This window comes from Calonectris borealis, chromosome 10 (assembly GCF_964195595.1).
Source record: "Calonectris borealis chromosome 10, bCalBor7.hap1.2, whole genome shotgun sequence".
In the NCBI taxonomy this organism is placed as follows: Eukaryota; Metazoa; Chordata; class Aves; order Procellariiformes; family Procellariidae; genus Calonectris; species Calonectris borealis.
The window spans coordinates 6430465-6453768 of NC_134321.1; the positions used below are offsets into that span (position 1 = coordinate 6430465).

The 23304-nt window shown below is 39.1% G+C and overlaps 1 protein-coding gene across 3 annotated transcripts in view; it reads left to right on the forward strand.

Moving 5' to 3' along the window:
- EOGT (EGF domain specific O-linked N-acetylglucosamine transferase) overlaps nucleotides 1-23027 on the forward strand; it is a 25472-nt gene extending 2445 nt beyond the window's left edge. For 2 of the 3 annotated variants that reach the window (XM_075158652.1, XM_075158651.1), the window contains exons 2-17: nucleotides 479-525; nucleotides 1337-1555; nucleotides 2505-2605; nucleotides 3172-3280; nucleotides 3368-3462; nucleotides 4579-4683; nucleotides 5828-5934; nucleotides 7741-7844; nucleotides 10469-10561; nucleotides 11292-11363; nucleotides 11902-11988; nucleotides 13124-13192; nucleotides 14506-14567; nucleotides 16201-16320; nucleotides 17715-17817; nucleotides 18199-23027. In XM_075158652.1, the coding sequence (XP_075014753.1) occupies nucleotides 1352-1555; nucleotides 2505-2605; nucleotides 3172-3280; nucleotides 3368-3462; nucleotides 4579-4683; nucleotides 5828-5934; nucleotides 7741-7844; nucleotides 10469-10561; nucleotides 11292-11363; nucleotides 11902-11988; nucleotides 13124-13192; nucleotides 14506-14567; nucleotides 16201-16320; nucleotides 17715-17817; nucleotides 18199-18345 (1578 nt within the window). In that variant the 5' untranslated portion in view covers nucleotides 479-525; nucleotides 1337-1351 and the 3' untranslated portion in view covers nucleotides 18346-23027. Of the gene's footprint in view, nucleotides 1-478; nucleotides 526-1331; nucleotides 1556-2504; nucleotides 2606-3171; nucleotides 3281-3367; nucleotides 3463-4578; nucleotides 4684-5827; nucleotides 5935-7740; nucleotides 7845-10468; nucleotides 10562-11291; nucleotides 11364-11901; nucleotides 11989-13123; nucleotides 13193-14505; nucleotides 14568-16200; nucleotides 16321-17714; nucleotides 17818-18198 lie in introns of all 3 variants that reach the window. The other variant, XM_075158653.1, reaches the window with a different exon arrangement.
- The last annotated feature ends 277 nt before the right edge of the window (nucleotides 23028-23304 follow it).

Consider the following 23304-nt stretch of genomic DNA (forward strand, 5'->3'; position numbering starts at 1 on the left):
TAGCACGGGCTGGGGGCTGGGTCCAGCATGGGCTTGGCCAGCGAGGAACGAGTGTGGCCCGGGCCCTAGGTCCAGTGTGGGCCAGAGGCTGGGTCCAGTGCGGACTTGACACTAGCACGGGCCTGGCACTGGGTGTCGGGTGCCTTCCCGAAGTGACTGATTCTCAGCCAGGGCCCCGGGCACGGGTAAGGGGCAACGCCGTTTTGGGGAGCCGGGCACCGCAGTGTGGGGTTTGAGCTGGGGATGGGGTGCGGTGCGATCCTTCCGAGATCCCCCCACGCCCCGGGGTGCGTGCTGTAGGGAAAGGGAAGCGCTTTCTTGCAGGGATCCGAGTACCCAGACGGGTCAGAAACGCTCGCAGGCTGTTGGACGGTTGCGCTCATTGCTGTGAACGTTTCTCAAGAAGCAGGACTCTGTTCTGAGGAAGCCTCCTTTTGCAGGACATATTTAACTCGGCTTTCCTCCCCTCCATCACTAGGTTTGTGTACTTGGGAAGTCTGAAGCAGTTCTCCTCAAACCAAACAGGTAAAACTACTTGTATTGTAGGAATATTGCTTAAAGGCTTCAGTTGCAAGCAAGCATGCAAATTTTAGCAAATTATAATGGCAAAAAAGGTTTTTTAGATACAGGCCATCCATTTTTTTCTCAGGAAGTTTAATGGTTCAAAGCAGGGGTGTTTGATGAGAAGGTTGTATTACCAGAAAGGTATCCAGTCTGCTCTAGAGTATATAGATATGTGTGGGCCTGTAGTTAATTTTAAGTATGTAACTTGGTATTCAAAGTTTCTTTAACATGATGTTAACTACTAAGAACAAGCATCCTAAAAGAGACTTAAGTTTGACCATTTATTTGTGACTGCGTAGTTTTCCTTCAGCTAATGATTAGTTTCTTCCAAAGTGGAGAATGTAGTATTCTTATGCTTATTTCTAAACTAAAATTCCTCTGCTTCTCACCCCTCCCCCCCCCCCAATACTTCTACATTTTCTTCCTGCTGACGGAATATTGTATGCTCTATACTTAGTTTCCACATTTGAACTCTCAGGATCCCTTGGGATTTAGCTAAAGTAAACACACCCATTTTAGTTTGACTGTGAGTTGGTAGTGCGTAATAACCCTCAATGACTAATGATTCAAAGATAATCCTGAGGTTGTACAGTCTAGTCTCTTAGTGAAAGTTTACTTTTCATAGGAGAAAGACACCACCCCAGTAATGCAAGTACAAATTCTTTGAGTATATGACTGACTTTGGCTGAATATTGTCTTGTATGCTTGAAATGTACTATGCTACAGATATGTTAAGTGTCTTTTTTTTTTTTTTTTTTTTTAATAAGTACAGAACTCATAGGTTGCCATGTTCATGTTGCTTGCGTTTGCATCGCTACTAATTCTGGCTAATTCCCAAGCTGAAAATCTTACTGAATTCAGAAACATTCCAGAAGAGCCATTATATAGCTACAAAGCTATCAACTTGCCAGATGAGCATATTCCGTACTTTCTGCACAATAATCAGCATATTGCTGGGATCTGTAAGCAGGACTCTCATTGCCCATATAAAGTAGGTTTGCTTTTTTTTGTTTGTTTGCTCAAATGTAATGTTGGGGTGGTTTGTTCTTAGAGTCACAGTGGTTAAAGATGGTGATGAATTGCTCTCCTTGCCAATTAGTCAGTTCCACTGGGAATTGGAATTGTTGCTTTTGAAATAGTTGTATGGGGCTCTTCCTGAATCTGATGCTGTCACAAGACTGGATTTTTAACGAACGGTTTTGCAAGATTTTTATCCCCCCTCTTTTAATTGTTACAAGGCTGAAATGATGATCTTAATCTGAATGACTCTTGCACATGTAAAAGGTGTTTGAACTAAGTACAGTTAGTAATTTCTAGGCCTGTGATTTTTAGCATGCTGTAGTACTTTTGCGGAAGTGCCAAGGGTATAGGCAAATCAATGAAATGCTGATTTAATCTTACCCTGTGGTTGCATATAATTCATTCACCTGAAGCAAGGATAGTGAACCTGAGGATCCGGGCCACGTGTGGCTTGGAGCAATTCTAGTGTCTCTCAGGCTGCAGCTGCTTCATAGAGCTGGGGGTGGGAGCTGTGCTCCCCCTTCTCTGACTTCCTACAGCACTGCAGAAGCTGATGTTTCTAGATTTGTCTGGGGAGCAGTGGTACACTCAGCCTGGAGCTTCGAGTACTGTTTGTGCGAGCTTAGCTTTGTTACCTATATCTGTCAGCGATGTTAAAATTTTGGAATCCTACTCACTGGGTCAGGAAAAGTGGTTGTCCTGGAACAGGCATATTAAAGACAAGTATGATGTTGCTGTGCATGTGTGTCCTTTTTGGAGTCTCTGTTGTGCATAAAGAATCTGAGTGTTCTTTCTGAAACTCCATTTGAAAACAGACCAAATTGAAAGCCTTTAATGCAAGATTTATTAGCAAGAGGTAGTGTATAAGCTAACAATAATTTTGCTATTGCGTAACCTGATTCAGTTTTTCTGTTTTACAGAAATACTTGAAGAAACTAAGATCCTGCTGGGGTTATGAGAAATCTTGCAAATCAGATTACAGGTTCAGTTACCCAGTGTGTGATTATGTTGAAACTGGATGGTAAGTTTCATTTTAAATGTATAAAGTACAGTATGTTAAAAAAAGAGTATAGTGCTCACTTTTACATTAGCTGTGAAGTTAACATTATTGTGTTATTTAGAATTTAAAGGATGATTCTTCGTGGAGATATGTGTGTATATATATGTGTGTATTTATAGATAACATATGTCTTTCAACATGATTTAAAAAATTTAACTTTTTAAGGAAGAAAATACTGTTTGAAATGCTTCCTGCCACAATGTTTTCATTATTTCTGATTTAGCCTTGAATTCAGATTCCTAAAATAACTCTGGATTTCCTTTCTTAGCTTCAAAACCAGAGGAAAAATGTTGAAAAAAATTTATACCCTTTTACGGGAGAATAACTTTAAATTGTCATTGATGTTTTCACTTACATGCAGCTGATAAATTGCTTCCTGTTTTGCATCTTAAATGTCAATAAAGTAACTGGCTGGCTCTTTGTTCCACTTTCAATGGGAAAAATGTTGTCTGTTAAAGTTATTACTAGAACTAAGCAACGGACCTTGATTTTTTTTTTTTTTTCCCCCTCTCTCCTTCATACATCAGGGCAAGTGACATTGAGACAGCCCAACAGATATTCTGGAAGCAAGCTGACTTTGGTTACATTCGAGAGAGGCTCAATGAAATGAAAACCCATTGTAAGCCTGCAGCAACAGTAGGTATTTCTGATAGATATTATACTTTTCACTTTTAAACGTAATTTTTGTTATTGATAAAATCCTACTTGTTCTTTTCTTAACAGGGAGATTCATCTCTGACCTGTTCTCAATACCTTCAGCATTGCAGAGCAACAAACTTGTACATTGATTTACGAACTGTAAAGAGAAACCACGACAGGTCTCTGATTTGCTTATGTTATAATAAAACCAAGGGATGGCAGGGAAAAGGACTTCAGAATTTGTTTAACAAAGCTGGTGTGCTTGTTGCCATGGGCTTTACGGCTGATCAGAGACTTGTTGCTGAAGTCCTGTTGAGATCTACACGTCTTGATTGCTGTCTGCTGCTGCTGTCAGCAGTACAGGTTATTTGAAAACCTAAGCTCTCAGTTTTATGGAATGATGATGGGTGATTGAAATCCTCCCTTCTGATGGGAGAGAGGAAGACGTTTCTTTGTCTTCAGTCACATCCTTTCTTGATCAGGTGATGTGCAAAGTAGAATTGTTTTTGTATGAGGCAGCGAGAAGACCTTTCCTATGCTAGATGCCTTTATACCAGAACCAGGAATTGCATTTTTAGATACTGAAGAGAGATCTGAACCTGGATCTCCCACATCCCAAATTAAAATGCTTCATATTGGAAAACTGGGTTAAAAAAACATACCACTGATGCTGGCAACACTCATTTTTCCTTCTGCCTTATCTTTGAAGTCAGTGTCTTGGGCACCTGACTTGAAAAGAGCTGGTTCATGACTGTGATGTTGATACCCTTCAGAATGGGTTTTGCCATCCTCTCAGCCTATCCTAAAAGCTAATTTAGACAGTGCTTTTAGTTGGCAGTTTGTTTTTGTGAATCCTGTTCTTGCACTTCACCCTTTGTATGTTGTATAAAATGCTTGGGTTACTAACTGGGTTGTGAAATCTGAGGTGAATTTCAGTGAGAAATTGTTATTAAAAACAAACAAACAAAAAACCCAACTAGTGATGCTCCTGTAAGTAATCATGTAGAAAAATCTAGTTAAATTATTCATTTGGGTATGTGAAAATGATTCCTAATAACATTCTGGGTGGATTAGTGCTGTTTTTTAAATTGATGTGTAGAACTCCAAGGAAACCACTATCTTTATTTGGGAATTGTGGGAAATGCTTGATTTGTGCTGAAGAAAATACTCAGGTTTTAAATATGTATGAAGTACCTTGCTGAATTGAGATTAACTAGCACTGGCTTGAGTATGTAATCGAGATTGCAGAGCACTTGTTGCACAAAAGCTGATAGACTCTTACTAATTTGCATTAGATTCAAAGAAGACTTTTTCCAGAAGGGAGAAATTGGAGGTCATTGCACCCTTGACGTTCAAGCATTTTTGGCTGAAGGTCAGCGCAAGAGCCCTCTGCAGTCTTGGTAAGAATCGCTTGTCAAGGCTGCTTCCAAGTTCACTTACTAATTCTTTTTTATTTTTTTCATTGGCACTAGCAGCTGTGTGTAGGGGATTTCCTCAACTGAGGAAATAGTTGCTCCTTTCTAAGGTCAATTTGCGAGTTCATATAAGATACCTCTGGTAATTACACCTATGCAGAATGTTCTGAACTATGCTGTGTGTAATTGTGTCCTGCCTAATTTACAGCAGCAAAAGATCTGAAAATGTCTTGTAATTTGAAGTTCTAACCAGGTGTTTTCTGGACAAGATGCTGGTAGTATGCCTGATCTGCCTATAGGAGACGACAATTGTTTTGTTGTGAAATGCCTTGAAGTTTGCAGTTGTGTCTTAGTTCACACAATCCTTGGTGATGCAACGACTGATCTGGATATACATTCATATGGTGTTCCCAGGGAGCCTGTGTTTGGAATGTGAAATGGGCAGCAGTCTACAGGCTGAGTAGGAAGTGCAGAGGGTGCTTTGCAGTAGCTGGTTAAGTATCACGGGTTGCATGTTAGCACTTCAAAGCTGCGTTGCTAGTTAACTGATGAAACATGAAGGAATTGGAGCCATTAAGGTCCATAAAAGGATTAATTTTTATGCTTTTCTCATGTTTTAATTTTTTTTTTCTCATTTTGCATTGATGGTCGATTTCAGTTAAGAATAGCTGCAGAGGAGGAAAAGACTTTTCTTGTCTACCTGCTATTGTCATCTCAACTGCTCATCCTTGTTTAGATCCAGGAATAATAAATGTTGCATCTACATTCAATATTCTGACCAAAGCATGAAAATCTTGCTGAAATATCTTTGGCAATGTAGATCGAGTTGGATAGACCCACAGATCTAGGCTCTAAGGCTCTTTCTTACATCTCTGCTGCCTTGATTTGTAGATCAAAGATGCTGTGCACTCCTGAGATCAAAGGCGGTGTTTAACCTCTTGAAGCTCATAACCTGAAGAACCTTCCATTACAATTTCAAATCATTTTAATTGTCAGACTCTATCAGTTTTCAGCAGTCCTGTTAAATCAAATGGACTGAATGAACAGTTACTAAATCTTAGATGTATGAGGTACATTTGTTTAAGTGTGTTAATGACAAAGCATGTTGTGTGTGATTGAATCTTTGTAGGTTTGCAGAACTCCAGACATTTACTGCATTAAACTTCAGGCCCCTAGAAGATGAGAAGTGTGATGTTGTTATTGAAAAGCCAACATACTTCATGAAATTAGATGCAGGTAATTGGTATCTTTAGTTTAGTTTTTTTTAATCCTACAGTACTGCAGTAAAAAGACCCCATATCCAACTTGCCCATCTACATTATGCCTTTGTGATTGTCAAGTTCACTTGTAATATGTTTTTATTTTTGAAAAATGATGTGACTTTTAAATTCCTTTTTCTGTAGTTCCATTGGTGAACTTGGAAACTTAGATTTAAATCCTTACATTTTGCCACAGATAAATAAATAAACGAGCAAAAATTTCCTGCCACTTGTTTTGCATAGTCATTGACTCTTGACTGTGTTTTGACAGTTTTTGACTTTGTGCCAAAGACTCTTCTCTACAGAGTCTTTGATTTGGCTGTGTTTCTGGATGACAGTTTTCGTACCATGAAACGCAAGGTATGGGTATATGTGTCCTGTAGTAAGTGTTCAGTAATTGAGGATTCTATGTGTATTGAATGATATGGAAGAGGAAGTGGTATTCAAAGACAAAGTTCAAGGGAATAATTTTTGTTAGTTGATTAAAATACTTCCTCTCACCCACCCCAGAAAAGCCAAAACACATAAAACTAAACACAACCCTGTTTTAATCTTAAAGTTTCAAATCTGGGTGAAAAGCCACTACAGGAAGAAATTAGCGCTCTCATTACAGAGAGCTGCGGTGAATGCTGTGCAACACTGTACCAAAATTTGTGAGACGGGCAGCACCCAAGCATCTTTAGGAATCAGCCAGTGGTATCTGACACTTTTTGAAGTTCACCAACCTTTTTATTCATAGAGCATATTTTGCAGATAAATGTTAATGAAAGGGGGTGTTCAGGTCGTAGACTTACCAACAAGCTGCTGTGGGGTAAGCTATGGTTTAAACTGGATAGTTGTCTGCTGTGTTCTGACCCTGTGACACACTGCAACTGTAAACTGGATTGCCCCTCTTCCCCTGCAAGCCAGTATCTTGTATTTTAAGCAAAGTTGTTGCAGGCCTCTGAACAGTTAACGTGGAAGAGTTGCTGTGCTGTCAATTTGTACCTTTGAGCAGGGTGGTCTAGCTGTGGCTCAGGAGGTGATTTTGTCCAGCTCCTTTGTTTTAGGAGAGGTGAGGGAAAATTGCTGTTTGAGCAGTATAGGAAGCCTGGCAGCTAGTTTCTATCAAGGCAGCTCTTTTTGGTCAGAAGCTTAGAAACAGAGGCTCTGTGCACATGGTTCCAAAACTGGGATGTGGCCTTCACTAGCAAGGAAACTGCACTATGTTACTGCCTTTCTTTCATGGTAGTTTTTTATGCGCCCTGATCTTAAGGTATTAGCTTCAGAAACCAAGAATGAACAAGAATGCTCTGAGAAAAAACCTGAGGAATTACTTGGGCTTTGGCTCATGTACAAGTACAAGTTCAGTCTTGTAGTCCTGCAGACAGAGCTTCCCTTAACCCTAATAAAGCAGAACTAAGATCAGTGCCGAAGGCCTGTTTTAAATATTTCCTTCATGTCTAACGAGCTATTGTTAAAGCAGTAGTTGCTTTCATTTACTTCAGAAAGCAGCTGCAGACTGTAATGAGAAATAGCACGTGAAACTTACCTTTTTCTTATGCTGTCTTTTGGCCGCTCTTCTAATTTCTTTGAACTTCTTAAAAACATGTTTTACTTCAGATTTCTTACCTTGATTCCTTCCCTTTAAATGTTTGCTTTTTTAGGGTGTATAAGAAGCATTCAGTCAGAAGCAGGGGAAAACTAACATAAAATGCAGGATACTACCAAGGAAAAACCGCATGAACCAATAAAAAGTGGAGCGAGTAATGTAGTATTTTGCTAACAATTCTTTCTTTCTCAGGTGTTAATATGTACCATCACTTCTGTGATTTCGTCAATCTTTATATCACACAGCACATTAATAATTCCTTCAGTACCGATGTCAACATAGTCATGTGGGACACTGTAAGTCTGCTGTGCTTTTAACCTACTTGTAATGGATTGTATTTCTGCTTTATAGAGACTGCGAAGCTTTCGGTAGCCAATCCTTAGTTTTCTTGTGGGCTTAGCCATGTGGAACTGATAAATTTTTGGATCTTGTTTAATACAGGTGCATGAACAATAGTTAGGTAACAGATTTTCTACAATAAACCGTGTTCTGTTTGAACATTACTCCGTAACTCATCTTTTGCTGGTACATAATTATGCCTTTTTTTGGTGTGACCTCAAAAATAACATGATCTGTATTTCTAATATGTGGCATTTGAACATTTCATGCTGTTTTCTGTAGACTTTTTTCTCTGAGAATATTGAACTAGATTTACTCAAAACTGTTTCTTCTATATTTAAAAAGAAATGCAGCTTTGCATCTTTCTAAATCAGTAATGTGCAGCCTGTAATAAAGAAGACCGCTAAATGAAATCCGTATTATATCAAACCAACGTCTAATACTTAATTCCTCTAAATAGCCTTCTTGCAGTTACTTCTCTCAATCACCTTTTAGAATGACATGATGACATATAAAACAAGTTTTTCAGTAGGGCTATTTCTGCTGTACTGCTGAGTTGAAACCATGACTGTGTTTAAGAGTAATATTGGTTTTACTGGCCAGTATTGAAGTTGTGTAGGAGAGTGTTACACTAAACAATGAAGAAACTAGGCAATTTGTAACATGCCAGATAACGTCTATAATTAGGTCCAGAAATAACACAGTTCTTGACTATGATATTGTCCCACACCTGTCTTGTTCTCATAAAATACTGTGTTTTCCTTCTGAGTATTTACTGTTGGGACAACTAATATTCAATAGAGAACTGCAAATATCCTATTTATTAAATATACTATTATTTATTAAATATCCTGTTATTTAAATATGCTATTTAATGAGAAACCTCTTTGGCTAGAAGAGACCCTTTTTCCTAGTTCTCTTACATTTTGAAAGCTAAAATAAATGCGCCTGCCAGATAAGCAAGCTCTCTATATGTTATACAGGGACCTGTTAATGCAGCTCTGATGACTTTTTGAAAAGATCAGATGTATCAGACAGCACTGTAAATTGAAAAGCAGCTCTTTTTCTTATATCGCATTATTAAATCAAATAACTCTTTCAAATGCACCATTCAAAGTAAGTTTTGTCACAGTACTATCATTTTAAATGTCTTAACTGCTCAGTCTGCTTGGGTTCATTACCATGTACAACCAGATGATGGCACCAACTAACTGCTGATGGCCTGTCTATGCTGATCGAAAGATGGACTTGAGCTTATTATTCATTCTCTTTTTTTTTTTTTGATGTAATTAGATTTGACCATACTTTCTAGCTACTGTATAATCCGTGCACTGTTCTTATTAAAGAGTAATGCCCTTAGATGTAGGTTAAACAAAGCAGAAAGTGAGTAGGAAATCCATGGGGTGTTGATTTGCAGACTATCTCTGCAAATGCAGGAAAGCAGTGTTTATAAAGCACTTTTAAAGAGAGCAGATAGGGTTAGAAAGCACAGCTTTGAAGATCTGTTCTCTGCTTCTAATCTGGAAGAGCAGTTCTTGTAATACAGATGGCCGGAAAGTAGTATGGATTGTAAAATTCATTAAAACTTAATGGCAGAAGAAGGGGAAGGAAACACCTCTTCAGCTGAAGGAAATGTGTCACCCATTAGATTCTTTTACATTTCACTAGATGTCCGCTCTCTTCTGCGGTCATTTGTAGTCGTCTTCTCAAATTTCTTGTTGAGAATACTTCCACATAACTTTCCAAGCACCCTGAACCAGCTCCAGAGTTGAGAGGAAGCTTTAAGCAAGAATCTCTACCAGGGCTACTGAGGTCATGTTTAATTGCATTCAAAGAGCAAGAGATGGTGACTCTTAGCCCTCACGTGTGTAGGAATTATTACAAATTTGAAGGTAAGTGCCCCTGCTGCTAGGCCAATGTTGTAGGGAGTAGATGGTTCTTAAAAGGTTCCACAGAGCATTGCTGCAAAGGGGAGGTCTTATACTGCCCTGTAGAGAAACTTCGTGGTAGCTTGTCAAAGTAATGCAAAACATAGTTTCCTGGCTGTTTCTTCCATCAAATCAGATCATTGCCTTCAATTTGTGATACAAGTGACTATCCCAAAACAGTGGCAAATGTGAAACAGGCTTGTTGTGACTTTTTACTTCAAACATTAGTGCTGCACTTGAATTCCCAGGTGGTTTTTTAGTGTCAGGAATCAAGGTTCATGCCTTCTACCATCCCTATGTTTCTGTTACTTCAAATTTAACTTGTGTTCTGTTGTCTCTGGGGAAAGTAGTAGGTACTCCTTGCTCCTAACTCAGAAATTCTAATCTCCTGCTGAAGAACTTGTCTAGATTGCTCATTTATAGAACTGTTTTATTAAAAATTAATTACCTGACAGGTAATTTGAGTTAACTGCCATTGTAAAAGCAGGGTTCAGCATTCTGTGTTCTGTGCTAGGCTGTCTTAGGTCCCATAGTGGTGATGCGCGTGTTAACTGTGTGTTAAAACTCGTATATAGAACTTGTAAATCAAGAAGAGAGTTTTTATATGCATTTAGGTAATCATTATGCCCTTGTGTTTTTTCCTTTCCTCCTAGAGCTCATATGGCTATGGTGATCTATTCAGTGAGACATGGAAGGCGTTTACTGACTATGAAATAATACACTTGAAAACCTTTGACTCTAAAAGGGTATGGAATTTTGTATTTTGTTTTAATTCATAGTCACTAGGTAGCGAATATGACAGCTTCTCAAGCCATTTGTCGATATGGGTGTTTCAGAGGAAAGCATTAATACTTTCCATGCATGTTTAATTTGCGTGATATGAGTATACTACCTTACAAACAGGAGACAGAGCTGTAGCTTAATTCTGTGGCTTTATAAAGATGGACCTAACTTCTGTGTCTAATGAGAGGTGATATTTATATATTGGTTTCACTTCTGCAGGACCCACTACTGAAGTTAAGGTTTTTAAATGGTACTAAATCTTCTGATTCCTACTGAGGTGTTTAACTTCCCCTGCAACTGTTAGTATACCTGCTGCTTATCATAAAAAAAAATTCTTACTTCTACCAAAAAAATGTACCCATTCGTTCAGAGCTCTTTTTAATCTCTTAAATCCCTTAAAGCTTGTCTTAAACTCTCTGCTGGTTTTCTTCTATTTAGTTCATGTTTGTTCTGTTTTGGGGGTGGTTTTTCTGCCTCTTCCCACACTTGCATCTGTAGCATCCTAAGTGAGAGCTCTTTTGGGATCAGGATTGTCTTTGTTCTATTCATTTGCACAGTCAAGGAAGTGAGGATGTTCTTGACAGGAGCGTGTAATTGCTAGCTCATTATAAGCAGTGATCCCACTGAATGAGCACGGAATGTGCCGGCAGAAGGTAGCAGTGCAGTGTAACTTCTTGTGATCTTCCTTTGCAGGTATGCTTTAAAGAAGCAGTCTTCTCATTACTGCCTCGAATGCGTTATGGCTTGTTTTATAACACACCATTGGTAAGTTCTTTTTATCCATCCGCTGTGTTATCTAGTTGTGTGTGTGACAGTATAAAATCTGAGCTAATGAATTTCTCAAATATCTAGCTGAGCTATTACGAAATGTACTGCATTGAAAGTTTATGCAACTCCAAATGAAATGATCTTCCCTAAGGGTTAGGATTTTGAAGTTACTTTAGCTGGTTGATAGTAACTGGTTGTGTGCACTCTCCTATGTCACAGTTCATGAGACGCATATTATTCCTCTTTAATGGGTGGGCACTGTGAACTTAATGGTATTTTTGCAGAACACAAGACCTTGTAAACTGACAGACTTTCCCGGTGGTATTAGCTCATGCATTCAGGCTGTAACACCGTGGAGAGAGTTATATTTCTTACTAAATGAAAGTGCCACTTGTGTTGCAGTGAATAGGGACATGTTTAGCGCAGTGCATGATACTAGGCTTTTGTTCCACAAGAATGGCAAAAGACTGATCACAAAGAGAGGTTTTCTGAGCAAAATAACTTTTTGTGTTAACAATTACTTTTTTAATTTCAGATCTCTGGCTGTCATGGTACAGGGTTATTTAGAGCATTTTCTCAGCATGTGTTACACAGATTAAATATCACACAAGAAGGACCCAAGGTATGATAACTGAATAATAAAATTGTAATATGGAGCTGATGGCTCTTACCAGAGAAATAGCATTAGCAAGCTGGACCCGGTGGGGAATAAGGGCATATAGTGCACTTTTTGTCCTTTCCTGTGATGCTTGGGATTTTTGTCCAATAAGTCAGCCTGTTCTATAAAGGCCTTCAGCAAACTTTTGTGTATGTTTGTGGAAGTTGCCTTTGTGTCTTACTTCCATAGGACAGACTTTAGAACGTCCTCCTTCCAACCCTAGGATCTCTTCCTCGTCTCCATTCTCTGTGCGCAAGGCCTTTGTGTCCTTCCTAGTTAAGCAAGATACATGGTACATGGTCTCTTCTGGAGCATGCTGACAAGGTGCTGTCCTTGGGTCCAGCAGAGGGGATCCCACAGAGCAATGCAGTGAGCTTGCTCTTTATTGATCCTCATAGTTACTGCTGAGCTCACATCAGAGGAGGAAATGATTGAATCTGGTCCTTCCGATCCCTGCCCATGTGCCTGGCCCTGGCCTTCTCTGTTGTACACACTGGTAGTTTTTGCAAATTGTTGCAATGGCTGCATTGATGGATATGGCAGTTCTGGACTTCTTGAAGTGTTTGCTAGAGAGTAGCCTACATATTATTGCCGAGGCCCACGCATTCAAAGCACTGCACAGGCATTATGCTTCTCCTGCTGACACTAATGGGAGTCATGCAGTTAAATCTCTTCATTTCACTTGGAACACTTACCCCTGTGAGTCCAATTAATTTAAAGAGGTAAAAGGAGGAACTGTTATAGAAGTAAAATGTTTTTTTCCAAGGATCTTGTGCGCAACCCATCCTGAAAGCTGCTTTTCTGCTTTCAAAAACTGCTGTATAATGTGTAATACAAAGGCTCTTTTGTGCTGAATAAAATAAATCTTTCAGAAAATGTTTTATTCTTTGTTAATAGTCAGACTTTCACAAAGTTTTTGACACTTTTAATCTGTTGGAAAATACTATGTGAATTTTAAGGTGGTTACATCATCTATTACATGGGGAGGGAACATATTTAGTTGCTCAAATAATTGCCAAAAGTAAATATGGAAGTGTTTGGGGTTTTTTTTTGTGAGGTCTGCCTCATAGTTAATACACTGCTACTTCTTTCTTTTTAGGATGGGAAAATTCGAGTCACAATACTTGCACGCAGTACGGATTACCGGAAAATATTAAACCAGAATGAGGTGTGTTCCTTTTTACTTTTAAAACAAATTTATCAGAAGTTAAATTTTGCTCATTGAATTGATTTTTTTTTCAGGTACAGCCGAGACATCTATCTGCTGACAAATCTTGGACAAATATGTTCAGTACTAATATTAATTTCTTCCAATATGTCTTCTAGCCAGTCTCTGTTTCTGTACACCAGACACTGAACCTTGCTGCCCTTTGTAAATATCCAATGGAAGACTACAGATGTAATACTAAAAGTATTTCCTCTTAACAAACAGACACTGCAGAGCTTCTGATAACATTAAATTATTTCACTTTCAGATTATCTCTTTTATTTCTAGCGTCCCCAGTGTTGAAGGCTCTAACAAAAACCTTTGTTATGCTTGCAGATTAAAATGCATAAGCTATTGTATCTGAGTATGTGCATTCAAAAATTAATGAATTTTCATATTGATTCACATTTTCGAATCATGCAACTTAGTGAACTTTTGGTGTAGCTTCTCTTCTGATAAAATGATAATATCTAATGTTTTCATACATGTCTTCATTCTTAACTGTTAGTGCCTGACAGAAATGAATTGGCATTATCATCCCCACTTATGTAGGGAGAAACTGAGGCTTGTTTTAATGCAGTAGCTCAGTGGCAGAATAGACAGAGCGCAGATGACTAGATTTGTGTCTTATCTGCTAGGCTATTCACAGTGCATGCCCACGCTGCTACACGTAGTATGTTTTATGGTAATGAGCACGTGACAGAAAGGGAGAAGTTAATCTTATCTTTACTACGCTTCTGTAAAAGAAAATACTTGGCTCTTTCTCCCTCTTCTGCTGACTATGGATTGGAGACTTAGAAAAAGCCCTTTTAGGTTAGAAGCCCAGGCTCTAACCTGGTTTCACTTCTCATGTGAGTAGGAGTCTGACCTAGTAAGGTATTTTTGAAAATCCTTCTAGCTACCAACTTGCTTCTTTATGTATTGGAGTATCTTTTGGAAATCCAACCATATCTTTCCACTATTCCTGGCAAAACTCCTACTAGTTTCAGGATTGGGTCCTGAAACATGTAAAAGTCAACAGTAGCCTCTGTGAGAGTGCAGGAGATCCGAGTCTCCTCTCCAGGGGTTGCTCTGGCAGGAATAATGTATATATCTTAGGTGGGAAGGCACAAAAGGAGGGGAACTGCTCCTTTATATGGCAGTGACAGTATGTTCTGTCTCACAAATTGTATTCCCTGGTGGGGAGGAGGAAGGTGTAAAAATGATCAGGAGTGCAGGGGAGGAATTAATTGAAGGAGAACACCAAGTCATTGCCTTTTTATTTTCCTCCTTAGCTTGTGAATGCTTTGAAAACGGTATCGACGTTGGAGGTCAAAGTGGTAGACTACAAATACAAGTACGTAAGTTGGTAGAAGAAACTAGTGTGATCTCGTGCTGCCTATGGCTGGTGAAAGCTGTTTGCAGGCAAAGCTACATATGCCCCAATGTCTAACCTTTGCAAAATCCAAGCACTGGTAAGGAAGGAAGAATGTTGCTGAGGGAGTGGTGGGTGGGCTAGTTAAGCACTCCCATTCTATGATGCACTACTTAGGAATGAATCTCTAGAGTTAGTAGGCTCAGGTTAAAGCTACTATATGATGAGCAAGTTTTGAAATCACTTTCCTTTCTGTTTCCTCCCCTCTCCCAAAACCAGCTGTGTTCTCATCACCCTTTTGGATTTGCTAAGGCTCTGCAGTAACTGTGGGTCAACAGGGATTTCTCTTGTATGACACTAGTGTCTTATTTTGTATGACCCTTAGTTTAGTAACGAGTAATAACTCAGCTTATTTGCTGCTCTGGTGGCCCCTGAAGACACAGCTTGAGTTCAGTTTGTGGTGCCCAGATGTAGTAGGCACTGTGCCAGTAAGAAATGGCTTGAAGAAGTTCCCAAATGGTGTATGCCTTTGCCAAATGGCAGCAGCTCCCATCTACTCAATGGTGCTATCATGGATCGTGCAGGAAGAGTGAGAAACTGAAGCAGCAGTGAGAGATCAGTGTTTTGGCCGAAGCAAAGACAGTGTGAGGAAGTCAAGCTGCTTCTGCAGTCTAATAATAGAAAAGAGGGTGGATACCCTTGAGAGGGCATCTAGACCATCCCACTTGAAAGCATGACCAAGTGGTACTTCCACAATTCCTGTGCTTGTCAAAACTGTTTGTGGTACCATTCAGCACTACAGATTTCCACAGCTATCCTGCAGTATCACTGTCATCATAGTTAGAAGGGTTTCCCTGGTGTCTGCCCTTACAGCAGTTTAAGCAGTTTAAACTTTCTTGTTGTGGTTTAATCCAGTTTTTTATTCTCTTCCAAATGGTCAGAGAGGATGTTATTCTGTTCCTTTTTAACGTATGAATTGTTCGTACACAAATGAAGCATGTTGTAATTTCCCTTTCCAGTTGTCTGTCTTCTCTTACAGTTAAGTATCTTTAGTCCATTCTTTCCTTGTGTGCTCAGGGAACACCTTGTTATTTAAAGAGAATACTTTATTTGGGGCTTACAGTCAAAGGATGGGAGAGAGTGACAGTTCCAGGAGCTGAAAAAAGCCTGGTCTCCTTATTTCTGCTTGATGCCCTATGCATAAGTTCAGGTTGGATATCTGCACCTTGAGGCGGGAAATGTATACTTCTCCATTTTATTAAAAAAACTCCTTTATGTTGTTTTTTTTTCTTTAAAGGAAGTGATACAATTTTTTTTTTCTTAAAGGCAAGTAAAAAAATCCCAAACTTACATAAACTTTAATTTGTAAAAAAGAAAAAAAAATCAAATTTTTGGAACAGACTCTTGTGAAGTTTTGAACCCTGTCTGCATTTCTTTTACTTTCATGCTGAGTTACTGCTGGCTGCAGCATTTGTGATTCTTAGTATTGTTCCTTGAAAAATCAATTCTCTCTGTCAGTATTTCCTTAAGTTAATTTTGTGCTTTCTACATGTAACTAATTCTTGCTGAGATGAATAGGCATGCCAGATCACCATTTTTGTTGTGTTGTCTGCAGGGAACTTGAATTTTCAGAGCAATTGAGAATTACCCACAACTCTGATATATTCATTGGGATGCATGGAGCTGGACTTACCCATTTGCTCTTTCTACCAGACTGGGCTGTTGTTTTTGAACTGTAAGTCTGTTTCTCTTTCCCCTCTTATATCACAACTGCTAATGTCTGTTCATATGTGTTAATGAAGCACTTTCCCTTTCTAGTATTTGACTATGAATGTTTGTCTTGCATCCTTGTCTAGACTACTTTTTGGCAGTCTCTTCTGGGAATTGAAAGTGAGGAAGCTTTCATTATAAAATATAGTGTAACTATATCATACAGGTTTAGCCTGTGATTTCTTAAGATGCCGTGGTATAAATAAAATGCAGCCTGGTCAACAATTGCTTGGGGAAAATGGCAGAAAAAGAGAAAGCCTGGTGAGTCTGAGATTAACGGTATTTTGGTGTTCCAGGTGAATTATTACATAAGATGCATGTCCAGGGTGTCAAAGATCCCCCTGAAGGTTATTTATATACTCCTTTCTACACTCAGGACATGAGCACCCGCTTGCTGGCCAAGTTTAGCTGTGTGTCATTCTCTTTTACCTAAATTTCTCTAGTAGCTTCCTTTTAATATATTTTCATAGAATCATAGAATAGTTTGGGTTGGAAGGGACCTGTAAAGGTCACCTAGTCCAACCCCCTGCCGTGGGCAGGGACATCTTCAACTAGATCAGTTGCTCAGAGCCCCGTCCAACCTGACCTTGGATGTTTCCAGGGATGGGGCATCTACCACCTCTCTGGGCAACCTGTGCCAGGGTTTCACCATCCTCAACGTAAAAAAATTTCTTCCTTATATCTAGTCTGAATCTCCCCTCTTTTAGTTTAAAACCATTCCCCCCCATCCTATCGCAACAGGCCTTACTAAAAAGCGTGTCTCCATCTTTTTTATAAGCCCCCTTTAAGTATTGAAAGGCTGCAATAAGGTCTCCCCGGAGCCTTCTCTTCTCCAGGCTGAACAACCCCAACTCCCTCAGCCTTTCCTCACAGGAGATGTGTTCCATCCCTCTGATCATTTTTATGGCCAAATTTTGTGGCAAAGTATGGTTGTTAATAGACACTCCAGTTCTATAGAACTAAACAAAAATGCTGCACGCTTCTCAGAAGGGCACTGAATTCTCCATCCTGGAAAATTCTGCTTAAAGCCTCTGCTGTGGGAAGACTGTGGAGCTGGTGCTTTGCAGCATCGTCTTGGCTTGAGAACACTTTGTCCCGTCTCCAAATAAGTTCAGGAACCCATGCCCAAGGGCTGCTGCAGCTGGACAGGGGCATGCCTCAGGCTGCCTCCTAGGCCACATCTTAAGAACAGACGGTAGCCCTTGTTGTTGTTTTCAGTGGAGTAGAATTTGTCCATGGTTTCGGAGCCTTAGAACTGGACAACAAACATTTTGGCCTGAAGTTTTTTTTTCCTCTTTCACCCTGGTAAACTTCAGCACAGTCTCTGTAGGTAAATATGTTTTTTCTGCCTGCCCCTAGATACAATTGTGAAGATGAACGTTGTTACCTGGATTTGGCAAGGCTGAGAGGCATTCACTACATCACTTGGCGAAAAAGGAATAAAGTGTTCCCTCAAGATCAGGTAATGATGGCCACTGCTGGAAGGGTGGGTGCTATAATTTGAAGCATTTAAAGGTTAGCTTGTTTTACCTATCTATGTTCTGATACTTGAAATATGGTTTTCATTCTTTAGACCAAATTAAATTCTCTGTTGTGAGTAAGAAATCATTTGACATTAATGGCTGAGGAAAGAAGAGAAATGAAATTAATTGGCCATTCATCCAAGCCATCCATAGCATTGCTGTTATGCAGTTACTTTGCTGACTCTTTTGCCTCAGAGCAGATCAGTGGATCAGAAATAATAAATTAAAATGGCAGATGCTCAATTTTTTTTTCTTGCTTTTTGAATGGAAGATGTACTGAATTTTTTTTCTGTCTAAAAGGCCTTATTTCATTTTTCTAGGGACACCACCCAACGCTGGGAGAACATCCAAAATTTACAAACTACTCCTTTGATGTGGAAGAATTTATGTATTTGGTGCTTCTTGCTGCAAATCATGTTTCACAGCATTCCAAGTGGCCGTTTAGGGTAAAACACGATGAATTCTAAATTAGACTTCTGACTGAAATATTATTTTTAAATAATGCTCCATAAAAATATTGTAACAACATAAAGCAAAATGCTGGTGTGAAACACGTAAACCTCTACGAGGGAAATAACCCATTATTAACTTGTTAAACCACTTCTTAGCACCATACCTTGTCTTTATAATCCCTCTCTCTTAATTCTGGGAGTTTTTGATATGTAAAAACTATTTTTCAGAACTCTTATTGGTTTTTGCACTGTATTTTTGCATCCCAAATTCTGAAATACATGTCCTTATATAAAGATATGTCCATCCATTTCATGTAAGATTTTCTGGGGTAGATACTAATCTTGTAATAATTTATGCCTACTGTTTTGTGAGGAAGTGCTAGAGGATGGAGAGTGTTACAACTTGGTTTCTCGGTATAGTCTCTCTGGGAATGAAATAGGCCTGTCAGAGCTCCTCTTCTTAAGAAGCTGGATGCTTTTATACTATAGTCTGTACCTGTATGTAAAAATCTGAATAGGAATTGCTATTGCAAGACACTGCCCAGTATGTCATTTGCAGTCGAGTTACATGACGCAGTGGTTCCGGGATGGCTGGTTCGTTCCTTTCTGTGACCATCCATGTCATTGTTGTGCCTTGTCCCTGCATTGTTTCTAGGTTTGAAGATCTTCCTTTGTAAAATAGTGGTTGTAAGAATGAAGTGGTTAAGCAAGCTTTAACTTTTGTTGTTTGATTCAACAGACACTGCAGACTTCTATTTCAAGTTTAGAAACATTTTCAAGTTAGAGAGCAGTCTCTTACGTTTTTGCATTTAAATATAAACTTTGACTCTTCTCCCTATAGTTTTAAATGCTAAAATATAACAGGTCTGCTCAGTAGGTTTAATCAGTCTTCTATCTCAAAGCAGGTAAATCTTTTCCGAAGTGAATACTTAAGACTTCAGGTAAACGGGGTGTTTCTACTTTTTCATATGAAACAGCACTCTGCAATGGAAAACCTGAGCAAATTGGAATAAAACTTGAGTCTTTTTGAGGATGCTAAAGGGAATGGACTTCTAGTTTTATTATAACAAATGATGAGATGCGTAGGGTGTCTTTCAGCTGCAGCTGAAAGGAAATGAAGTCATGAGGAACCTTATTCTTGGAGTCATTAAAAGCCTAATCTATTAATATTCTTGTTTTCTCAAAATGTCGAAGAGTCAATCTAGAAAACTTTTGAAAATCCTTCCAAAGCCAGTAGTTCGCTGTTCTCAGTGAAGGAAATATTAAGCCAAAGCCGAGTTCTTTGTAAAATTCCCTCCGCAGCTGACTTGTTGGTGCTAGTGGGGGAAAAAAAAGGGAGTAGTTCTGTTGTCTTAAGTGGGGCCAGAAGGGTGTGTGGAAGAATCAAGTTCAGTGAGATGAAAACCAGAGTTCTATGTTAAATTATGGATTTTTTTGAGAATGTATTCCCATGATAGACTGGCAGTATAATCATACAGTCTCAGTGGCTTGAAGCAGAGCATACATTTGTATGCAAAAGCAAGACAGTTACAGTAAGTGTAAACATTTCACTGGTATAATTGTGGGTATTATTGACTTTTATTCTCCAACAGTCATAGGCAATTTCACAGAGTGTAGGTACATTTACTGACCTGCCTATACTGGTAAAGATGAGTTACTGTAAGCATAATTTTCATATAGATCTCTCATGACCTTAAACAGCGCATAGGAAAAGCTAGATATAGCTGATACACAAGATATGTTAAGGTATCTGGTGCAATTCTTCGTGTAGTGTATTGTTTTACTGTTGGATAAAACTGTTTTACTTTAAAGAACCATAGAAGCAAAATTGCACTTCTCGACATAAAAAAAAAAAAGGAAAAAGAGCCCTTGAGAAATGTAATTTCCTGTATTTGTGTGGTGGTTTTTTTTTTTACCTTGTGGGATTTTTAAAGAAAAAAAATGTATAAAACTTAAGTCAGTAAAATGTGTGAGTTTGAATGAAACCAACTCAAAATAAAGACGACATTTAACTATGAACTGTGCACAGATATTTGATAACTTTTTTAAAAAAAGCTTTTTAATTAAAAAAAAAAAAGTGTAAAATCTTTGGCCATAGTTTGCCGGATTTTAGAGGCAAATGTTTTAAATACTATTAATTGCATAGAATCATGTGTTTCTGCTTTTTCCTGCCACGGCAACCTGATGTTCTGAGGTCCAAACTGATATCCAGATTTAGTTATCTGGGAATCATTCAGAGATAACGCAATCATCTGGCACCGATGGCTTTGTTGCCAGGCATTTGGTTTGTGGAAAACATTTGTATACGTTTAACTTTCTGCGCTGCAGATGATGCTGTTGAAGCCAGTGTGTGAATGCAGCCGTGCGCTTGAATCTGTACAGAAGCAGCTAACGAGGAGCTTCTCTTTCAAGCTATGTTAGGTCTGACCAGAACAAGTGGTTGAACATATGCCTGAAAGCGTGGAGGAGAGGCTGTGGGGACTTAATCCAAGGGCAAAATACCCTGCCAACTTTCACCAGTTTCAGCAAATTTGAGTGCAGTGTTGACAGTTGATGGCCAACATCATCTTCAGTCTTTATGGCTTAATATTACTGGGATGAAAATACTATTTTGGTTGATTAGCTTTACAAGAAGTCACTAAATTATCTTGGCAGCAGAAAAAGGTTCGGTTGGATTAATGAGATTTTGCCAATAAATCCTTAGAGAGAATTTGGACAACAGCAAAGATCTGGCTCGTGACTTTCTTAAAGAGGGTATGGGCCGTCTTGGTCTGCCTCGAAATTGGAATTTGAGGGAATCCATGAGACTTTTGGGCCACGTGTTCTTTAGGCAGGGTATAGCTCTGGATTATATTTTCCTAACAGACTATAGGAATCTTGTTCCTTGCTACTTCTGATTTTTTTTTTATTTTTTTTTTGGTCTCTCCAGTTTACTTAAGTTTAGAGTCTGTGTTTAACTGACACATTGGCATCAGCGTGATGAATTTAGTTTTGGGACTTAATGAACGTTACCAATCCTGAATGCTTACAGGATTGCCTGTGTTTCATGTACAATGTATACTGAGAGCTGGATTTGAAATAAAAAAATAATTTATGGATGCACATGGTGTCTTTCCTTTTTACTTCAGAAGTCTTCAAGATGTATTTTCAGTTTTTTCTGTGTGAAGTTCTGTGGAAGTTGGGTAAGTGTGAGAAATGGTTTGTGATGGGGAGGTGGCAAATCAGGGTTATTAATCTTAAGAGTACAATTATAAATATTAAGGCAATAAATTTTTAAAAGCAATTAAATAATAATGAAATTGTTTAATTTTTGCTGTTAATCTTGCCAGTTGTACCATTAATGAGATAACTCAGGGTTTAGAATGTCTCTTAATCTTTTATTTTTTTTTAGGCAGGAGAGAAACTGAAGGAAACGTTCTCCTTGAGAGCTTTTTATCTGCTCGGAAGGGTAAAATGTGAGGGGATAATTTTCTTTGATTTCAACATTGAATAATTGTTTCAATTTGCAGTGTTTGCCTTGAAGTTGAGCTCTGCTAGTCCTCTGAACACACGTTTCTCATGGATTGGGCTTTCTGTCTGAAATAAAAGAACTGCTACTAAACACGCTTCTGCCTTTGGCCCTGAAATGGCTGAAGGAGCTTGGTTCTTCATTATTCATTCATGAATTCTCATCATCCTTCTTGCATTTCAGTTCCTCATCTCACAGCGTGGATGTGAGGGTGCTAAGCCTGCAGCTACTGAAGCTACTGACCTACTCGGAATGGGAGCTGCTCCTCCTGGCTACGGACTGCCTCGGTCAGCTTGCGTGAGGGCTCTCTAACTCATTTCAGCCAAAGTCGGCCGGCTTAGCCGAAGCCTGCAGTTTAAACTGTTTGCCTCAGACTTGTTTTCCTGCAGATAAGGGCTGTGGTGTGAGGGGTGGCTGGTCAGCTGCCCATCTGGTGTGGCAGTACCTTGAAGCAGGTAGACAGGTCTTGGTTGTGGTTGTGGTAACCTTTCTAGAAGAAGCTAAAGCTGGAATAAAATGACTGAGCCAGCCTTGGTGAGCCCAGGTCCGAAGTTTAAGTAGCTTCTGTGTTGGTGGAATTGAGCAATTTACAGTAGGGGTATCTCAAATAGCGCAGCTGATAAAAGCGTTTTGTGGAGGTGGGGAGGGAGATGCACAGAGGGAATGAGGGGGGGAAGGAGGAATCAGTAAGTGTAAAGGCTGCAGGTGGGTAAAACGGGCAGAGTCATTCCCAAGCCTGAGGCTCAAAAGACCTCCGTGAACGCAATTGTAAATCAAGTGAAGTGAGTGGAAACCCCATTGGGACAGAGCCAAAAATGAGGGTAGCGAGACTGTTATTGTCATAAACTGCGAGGAGGTGCAGGAGGGAGAAACGAAAGGACTTGAATCCCCTGGGTCTGAGCCAGGCGAGGAGGGGAGCAGCATCCCCGGCCAGCTGGGGCTCTCGGGGAGAAGGGCCAGGGCTGAAAACCTGGGTGGTGACTTGCAAGTTGCGATAGAGGGAGAAGCTGGAACGGGCAGAGGAGGTTGGCGGGGGGGTGCTCTACCACAGTTTGAGAGAGCTGACAGCACATTCTGAAACTTTTTTTATAGGCTGCTGTCCTCTCTTAGAACAGTGAAATATTTTTATAATGTAAAATTATTTTATAAATAAAATAATATATTTGTATATAAATAGATTAAATATAAATGGAACACTATTTACATAAAATATAAATATATTAAATATAATGTAACCTTAACTGTTCCTGTTATTACAGTTGTCTTTTGGATAAGGGAATAAAACTCCAAAATAAAGAGCAGACTATCTTTTCCTTTGTTTATATTTTCTTCTGTCTTTTCATTTCCCTTGCTATCTTTCCATGGCAAATCAAAAAGGAGGAGAAGTAGCAAAAAAGAAAAATGACACTATTATTGAGAATGAAAATACTTGAATTTGTTTTGAATATGCATAACCTCTAACATGG